Source organism: Gekko japonicus, unplaced genomic scaffold, assembly GCF_001447785.1.
Source record: "Gekko japonicus isolate JY-2015 unplaced genomic scaffold, Gekko_japonicus_V1.1 scaffold5, whole genome shotgun sequence".
Lineage (NCBI taxonomy): Eukaryota > Metazoa > Chordata > Lepidosauria > Squamata > Gekkonidae > Gekko > Gekko japonicus.
The window spans coordinates 2,653,168-2,661,839 of NW_015168652.1; the positions used below are offsets into that span (position 1 = coordinate 2,653,168).

General features: G+C 43.6%; 1 protein-coding gene across 2 annotated transcripts in view; it reads left to right on the forward strand.

Annotated features, from left to right (window-relative positions):
• Positions 1 to 17: 17 nt before the first annotated feature.
• PTPN12 (protein tyrosine phosphatase, non-receptor type 12) overlaps positions 18 to 8,672 on the forward strand; it is a 111,304-nt gene continuing 102,649 nt past the window's right edge. For both annotated transcript variants that reach the window (XM_015415066.1, XM_015415067.1), the window contains exon 1: positions 18 to 222. In XM_015415066.1, coding sequence (XP_015270552.1) covers positions 124 to 222 — 99 coding nt within the window. In that variant the 5' untranslated portion in view covers positions 18 to 123. The remainder of the gene's footprint in view (positions 223 to 8,672) is intronic.

Sequence of the window (8,672 nt, forward strand, 5' to 3'; positions counted from 1 at the left end):
GGGTGCCTGGGGAAGAGGGCCAGGGCGGGGGCAGGAGGAGAAGCCGCAGCCAGAAAGCCGGTCGGCTGGGCGGTTCCTTAAGCTGGGTCTCGCCCGCTCCTCGGAGGGGACTAGGGAGGAAGGATGGAGCAGGAGGGAATCCTGAGGAAATTTATCCAGCGCGTCCAGGCTATGAAGAGCACGGACCAAAATGGGGAGGACAACTTCGCCACCGACTTCATGGTAAGGGCGGGGGCGGGTGGTCGTCTGCGTGTAGATAAAGGTAACATAATGAAATCTTGCTCAGTGTGGCAGGATCGCGCCCTTTTCCGAGCAAGGGGGGGGAAGGGTGCGCGAGAGTCGTCCCTTGTCAGGCGCACCTCGCTCGTTCCATCCTGTATCCTATTTTGGCGTGTCTTTTCTCCTTCCCATGTGAGGGTGTGGGAGAGGAGGGGGGGGGGGTTAAAGGAAGGGCTGCATCCTTTTTTCGCTTCTGGTTCGGGATGTCTATCTCTGATTTTTTTTATTGGGGGGGGTTAGCTGCGGTCCATTCGATGTATAATATGCTATTGTTGGGCCTTTTTAATGTGTATGATTCTCATTTCTTATCCAGAAACCATAAAATAAACCTTGGACACTCCCATCCCCAGGAAGTCAAAAGAACAGAGGAGAGCCTGAGGGTGGGCTGTTGTTTCCTTCCACACACCACTTTAGCCTGCTAGTGATCTGACTGATTTATCTTCCTGTCTGCAGAAAGGCCACTTGAATGCTGGCTTCTCTCTCCCTTTTCTGCTCATTCCCCTCCTACTTTAAAATCTCCACTTGTATTTCTGTGGGGTGGGGGTCAGTGCGTCCAATGTCTCTTTTTCCCTATCCCAAATCTCCAGCTGTGCTCTCTCATACTTTTGTTTTACAAAAAAGCAGCTGTAAATGATCTGCATGTGCATAGAAATGGTCTGTAACCATGTTTGTCCAAATGGCTCATGGTAGTTCCCTCTTTGTGAAGAACAGCTTTTCCAATCCTTCATTTTTGCCCATGATCAGACAGACCGGTAATAGTTTTAATGCTCTTCATATGGAAACACCAGGGTTTTTTTGTAGCAGATAGGGGATTTGGGGTTAAGCAGCTAGAAATCTGGCCATGATGTTTTGTATTGTCTTAGCGGCTTGCTCCCCTCCCACATCAAGTCACAGCTGACTGATGGTGACCCCATGGGGTTTTCAAGGCAAGAAATGTTCAGAGGTGGTTGCCGTTGCCTGCCTTTGCATTGGGACCCTGGTCTGACTTCCTTGGTGGTCTCTCATCCAAATACTAACTAGGGCTGACCCTGCTTAGCTTCTGAGATCTTCTGAGATCTGATTAGCCTGGGCTAACCAGGCCACGGCTTTAAAGATCTTGTGAGTTGACAGTAGGCTGGAATCACAAACTCTAAAGCAAATGTAATATTGGGGGTTCCCTGAAATATAGGGAGATGGCTGCAGGATATTGCATAAGACCAAGGGGGTGTTGAAAGTTGTTTCAGGTCTGGGGCATGGAAGAGGAAGTATACGTCAGGAAACAGTCTCCTCATCCTGGATGGGGTGGCATGGGAAACAGGAATGGCTCTCTGGCTGAAAGGAGTTTATAGTTTCTGAGGTAAATATAAAAGCATTTGAACTGGGGAAAAGAAGTGTTGGTGAAAGCTTAAAAGTTTCACCTACCTCCAAGTGGTCATCTTGATAACACATCCGCCAAGGTTGCTGCTTCAAGCTAAGAGTTCTGGAGATCAGATTCAGCTAATGGGCTTAATTATCTCTGTACTGCTGACACTTGCCAAATGTGCAAACACTTGTTCCATCTTCTGAAGTACATAGATGAGATTGGGAATTACAGCTAATTTATACATTCTAACACTGTTCTATTAAGATGCTACAGAATCTGCTAATTGAAATACAGAGGGATTTTGGGTTTACACTAGCAGTAAACACTATAACTTAAACATCAGAAAAGTTCTTCAAGTCTCAATTTGAGTTCTGTTACACTTTTGTTTATTTACCAGGTAAATATACTGTTTTTCTATTAGTAAGCTCAGGGTGGGTTGTTTTCTGGAGTCATAGGAACAGAGAATCAAGCATAAAAAGTGCATGTGTGTGAGAGAGCACTCATATTGAGTATGTAATATGTGTTCCACTTCTGTAGTTCTTGAAGTATTTAGCACTGTGTATCTTATGAAGGATTGGAGATTTATGGTTACAAAAGACTAATAACCTCTAGGTGACTGGCCATTTTATGTAAAATAACATATTTCTGACATACCTGTCTCAACACAGCAAACCTTTTGTGGTTTGAAGTATGATGATGGTAAAGGGGAGGAGACTGTTGCTTTATCTTGATATATGGAGGTAATGTGCATTTTGGAGCAGTTGTAAGTTTCTTGTGAACTTCTGGCTTCAAGTACTCATTTTTACTCATTTTCTTTGATCTGTTTGTTGCCTTTGACACCACTTATCAAACATTTCTCATTGAAAAACTTGTTAATTATAAGACCTGTTCTATCTGATTTTCTGTCTCTTGATCCCTCTTTCTGTGTCCTGTTTCATCATCTCCATAAGTTCCCCACAGGGATAGTTCTTGGCTTCCTGTTTCTCTCTTCTGTAATCTCATGGACACTCCCACACACATACGGCTTTTACACTGTTAAATTCCGAAGCTGCTTTTTTGCACCAATATTTTACATCCTTGCATATGCTTCCCCCTCCCCTTCCAAACTGTCTTCCTGGTTGTTGAAGTCATTGGAAGTTGAACATTATGGTGAAGGTAGAATTCTTAAGTCAATAACACTTGTATCCGGATATGTTCCCTATTTCTGCTTGGAGAAGCTGTCATCTTTCCTGTGCTAAGGCTTCCGTGCCTCAGACTGTCTTCTACTTTGTGTGTTTTCCTCCCTCACTTCCATGCAGCTGCAGAATTTTGCTCGTGTTTCCTTTTCGCCATCTCCAGGATCAACCCTTTTCTCTTTGCATATCTTGCTGAAACTCTTGTTCATGTTCCTGTTTAGATTTTTCTACCCTTCTGCTTGCTTTAGCTCCCCACGGTGGTCACTTTGCTAAATTTCTTTCTGTCTGCAGTTGGCATTGTCCCCCTGCAAGTCTCTCTGTTACCTTTACGTTACCTGCAGAACTATCATAAGCTGAATTTTTGCTGCCCTCTGATTTTGCCACTCTCTTTATCACTTGCCTTATACACCAATTATGCACATTGCTCAAGAGTTGATTGGGATACTGTTCTCTCAGTTAAATGGCTAATGACGTCTCCCTTCCTCTCCTTTACAATTCTGACAGTGTCTTGGGCCAGCTGATAAGAGCCTGGGAAGCTCTTGAGGGCAGGGGTAAATGAACCATTCAGCGTGCCATTAAGCAGCCTTGGTGTAACTCATCCTAAAATTCAGGCAGTGGAATGAGGCAGGTGTCCCTGGAATTCTGGTGCTTCAGGCCAGCTGCGTCATTTGCCTGCGTCTGGCCTTGATCTCTACTTAGCTTAATGTCTTATTGAAGCTTCTAGTCCCAACTCTTTACTGTATTTTAACCTGCATTTCAAAAACAAAGAGATTGTCTCTGAAAGCAGCTTACAGCTATTTGACAGATAAATATAAAATATAACATTTTTATTATGCCAGTCTTTGCATGATGGAATCATACCATGCTGGTGCCCTGGATGAATTCATGCTTCATTTCTGTGGGTGTAAGGACCTCTGCCAACAGAGCATTACTTTCTTGTCTCCCATCCCAGGGCAGTTGAAATGCTCTCCGATATCCTGTTTCTGAGGTCTCCTCACTCACAGCAGCAAGAAATTGGGGGGTGGGAAAGGGCAAGGCAAAAAGTTGCATTCCTTGGGCAGAAGTCCTTGTGCCTGTGGAAATGCTGCACTACACCCTCCCCTCTACTTTCCTTCTGTAGTCAGTAACCCTTAAGGGCTCACGTAAGCTTTTGATATTTCCCTTAACTTCCCACGCTCCCCTTTAAGTCACCTGTTTGGTGCAAGCTTACCTGTTTTGCTGCCTGTTACTGAAAATTACAATCTGGTTTTAGTGGACATGTTCACATGTCAGTTTGATTTCCGTTCATGCAAACGAGACGTCTTTAATGGGAATAGGCATCCTAGCCAATGTAGATTTTCAAACCTGATTTAAATAACAGCTGCTGAAAGCCTTATGTGACAATGCTGTACCTTCTACAATGTTGTTTCCTCTGCCTCCCTGGTTGACATCCATATCCTATTTCTAAGTCTTCACTGAAAACATACTCCTATAATTAATCTTACGTTGAACCTTAGCTTGGATTTTCTGTCCTCACTTTGATAGAAATCTCTTGTCCATCTAATGTAAATTGTGAGTGTGCAATGGGAGAAAAAGGCTGTTTTCGTGATTCTGTACTTTATCCTGTGCATCGTTGGAGTTATATAAATTTTGAGTGATAGTAATCTTTACACAACTGTCATATACCGCTACAACTAAGCCTGAGGCATATTGGAGGGAAAAGAGAACTGCTCTTTCCCATAATACTAGTTCTCGCCAGGATGGTGGAGCCTAATAATAGAAAGGATTCTATTCTGGATTTGAGGGAGGGGGGTTACTGAAATATTTTCCCCACATCCTTGAATAGATAAAGTGGTATTTTTGGTTGACCAAAGTACAAGTACTCCTTTGAGTTTTAAAAGCAACTGATGGTGTTGTGTTTGGGCACTCTAAAAAGTCAAATGTCCTGCTAGACGTGTGGAGTGAGTTATTTACTGGTACTGGTATTCTTTTGGTTCTCTGGTGTACTGAAGTGCCTGGAACTCTCTCTTTGTGGTATAGTGTTCGTTCTACTGTGCTTTGAGTAGAAAGATAACTTGTACCCTGTCTTGTGAGTTATCCCCTTCTTGTAGATTTAATTCTTGACTCATTATCTTGTATGCACCAGTAACAAATCTACAGTGACATGCGGCAAGCCATGAAATGTTACTGTACAGTAATTATTAGTATAACAACTAGATTCAAGTCCAGTAGCACCTTAGAGACCACCAGTGTTCCCTCTAAGCTGAGTTAGTGTGAGCTAGCTCACAGTTTTTTAGCATCCAGCTCACAGATTTTTGTCTTAGCTCAGGAAGGATGGCTCCAGAGCCAACTAATTTATGCAGTAGCCAAACTGCTTGCTCACAACTTTAATGCCAGTAGCTCACAAAATAGAATTTTTGCCCACAAGACTCCACAGCTTAGAGGGAGCATCGGAGACCACCAAGATTTTCGAGGTATGAGCTTTTGAGAGTCAAAGCTCCCTCCATCCGATAAGCTTTGATTCTCCAAAGCTTATACCGCAGAAATCTTGGTGGTCTCTAAGGTGCTACTGGACCTTACCTAGTTAATCTAGTCTAGCGGTTCTACTGCAGACCAATAGGGCTGCCCTCTGAGAGTATTTAATGTAACTGAAGTTAAAGTACTAGTGTGAGTTAACAGTTCTAACTTGTTGGATTCGCAGAGTATTGTTGTTAATTCATACACTGGATGGAGTTAGGAATCACTCATAACCAGGCAGTTGCCACTCTCTTGTCGTGGCAAAGTAGGTAAATGATTCCTGTTGTAGTTCCTTGTCAAGATGTGCTTTTGTTCTTTCTGCATACAGTGGCAACCACTTGATATCATGCTGGCACAATGGTAAATATTTCTGAAGGGTCTCTGCTTTGTTTGTACAACATATGCCATTTGAAAGCATATTCTCAAACTTTCTTGTAGGCATTGTTTAAGACAGGTAAATACACTGGGCTTTCTGAGCATTGAGTTGCAGTTGAATGCTTACTTTTTTAATCTGTAAGGGATGTTCACTGTGAAATGCCACTGGCAATTTCCCAGTGAATGCCAGTGGATGAATAAGGTGCTGGAAGTTTTTTTAAGGTTTATAGTGCAGTGTATATTAAAAATGCATATAAAGTAGGTAAATATTTTTCTTTTCTTGAGGTAATTTATACCTGGAGGCATTTCCCCCCCTAGTCATAAATCCAAGGAACAAGTAGTTCATGCCCAGAGATGATGGGAGACCAAGCAGGATGATGAATGCAACTGAGGTTCAGTTATTATATATAAGGCTGTTCTCAAATTGTGTGAAATTTTAATTAAACAGAATTTGGAAACAACTTCTTGCTATTAGAAAATCCAGCACTGTTTAATATAAATGCAAGAGTTCAATTGGTAAAACTTAGACACCATAAGAATTCTATTGTTTACTTTTAGCTAAGTATAAAATTATTACCACTTTTTATCCTTAAGAGAGATTTCCTGAAAGCTCTCAGATAAAATATTCTTGTATAAAAGAAGTAGTGCTACTGAGGGTCTTATACATGGTAATATAACCATTTTGCTTAGGCAGTAAAGTTATTTGACTGCACTTTCAGATAGCCAGACATTAAAAATGGAAAAATTATACAGTCAAGTGAATACCAATATAGTACAGCAGGCAAATCTGTATGGTTGCTTTGATTACTGTTCTAGGCAACTTTTGTTGACACATACTTGGATCAGCAGATTCGAGTCAAGGGCATACTGTGGAGGCCTAACTCCTACCTTTGCTATCTGATGGCAGCATATGATTAAAGATAAATAGCTGTTTGATTAAAGATAAATGGCCATATACAAAAGGGTGTTCTTGATTTATGAAACCCTTAAAGTCTGTTTTTCTTGAAGTTCTTCACTCAACCAGTGTTGAAGGCAATTATTAGTTTCAATAGGACCCACCTTTGAATGAGACATCAACACCAGTACAACTCATTTTGATGATTGTAAGCCATGCTGCTATATAATCAGAACTCATCTAAATTTTTCTAGAATCCATCTTGTGATGTAATGCAGTGTGAAGTAGAATATCCTTGATATGTGCTATATCATTCTACATAGAGAAACTTCCTAATTTTGGAGAAACATGGGAGTAATTAGTAGTGAGTTGCTAAAGGAAATCATATCTCTCCCTTATATATAATTGAGTAAGACGCAGTGTAAGACAAAACGTGCTCCATCAGCCATTGGCCGGCCAGCTGCCACTCAAGGCTGCTGCTATGCCATTGGCTGGGAGGCGGGAGGCGAACGCTGCATGCGAACGGCACGGTGGCGGCGGCGATGCGACCCTCGTCGTGGCCCGATTTCCCTCCCCCCACCCACCCACCTACCCAGTTGGAGCCCAGCGGCGGCGATTCCTTCTCCCCCCCAACTGACGAGAGAATCTTTTGCAGGCGCCCCTGCCCCTCCCTCTCTCCCTCCCTCATGCACTTCCCAAGCATAAGTAATTCAGTACTTGAGTTCCTTCCTTCCTTCCTTCCTTCCTTCCTCCACTCTCCCACCCTACCTTTCTAGGTGCTCGTTGTCTCCGTCCACAACGGGCTTTGCTCCCTAGTAAGTCTATAAGCTCACTGTGTGCTGTGCATTTTGCTCAAAATTTGATGTGCATTGGCAGAAGATTGGCTGATCCATGGTAATATGAATATCATGGGAGGTTCTTGAGGTCCAGCAACTTCACTGGTGGTTTCACCTTCCTCTACTGGGTTCCTGTTGCAGGATGTAACATCTTCTTCAGGTATGTATCATATTGCTGATTCTGAAGGTGAATGTGGTGTATACATTTCCAGGGCTGTGGTACTGTTACTGTTGAAATTGTGAATTAGACTACCACAAGCTGGCATGTTAGCAAACTTCAAGAATCCAGTGTTGGTATTCTTTCATATATCTTTCATAGTCTATACATGAGAGTCTTATTTTGCTATCTGCAATGGTAGGATAGGCTCCCTGCAAATTTTAGAGAGCTCTATCCTTATATAAAATTGTCATGAACAACACATGAAGCTTCTTTATATTGAATCTGACTATTGGTCCATCAAGTTCAGTATTGTCTGCTGAGACTGGCAGCAGCTCTCCAAGGTTTCAGTGCAGGAGTGTCCAACATAAAGCCCTGGAGCCCGTCCAGGTCTCTTACCTGACCTGCAAGCAACTGGTGTGAGGGAAGAAAGACAGGAGGCGTCTGGGGAAGGGCAAGCAGGAGAGCAGGCACACATGAGGTGTGTGGTCGAAGCTGTAAAGAAATAGTAAGGAGATGGCTAGGGAGTGTGATTAAGAGGCTGAGGTAAAATAGTGTGTATGGGGAATGAAAGTACAGGCAGGGAAAGAGGAGGCATGGTTTTCCCCCTCCCACCTCCTTTGACCGCACAGCGTAGTAAGAATTGGAGAAGCCACTACATGGTGGGGGGGTTTGGAGCCGAGCAGCTGTCCCTGCCACCACTGCACCAATGAGCTTCATGTTTTTTCAAATGGCAACTGTGAGGGGGTTGGCAAGAGTGGACACATGGAGAGGCAGCTGACAAAGGGACAGGGCCAGTGGGGAAGAGAGGAGGAGGAGGGCCAGCACATGGCTTGGGAGAGAACTGGGCTGTCTTGTACATGCCGCTGTGAGGGGAAAGACCCCTTCCAGTCCAGCTTTCGCCCTGCCCATAGGACAGAAATGGTGCTTGTTGCCCTGGTGGATGATCTCCAGAGACATCTGGATCGAGGCTGATCAGCACTGCTGATTCTTCTTGATTTATCAGCGGCGCTCGATATGGTTGACCATGAGGTGTTAACCCACCACCTCACTGACACCGGGATATGGGGGCTTGCCTTGCAGTGGCTGACCTCTTTTCTTCAGGGTCAGGGACGGG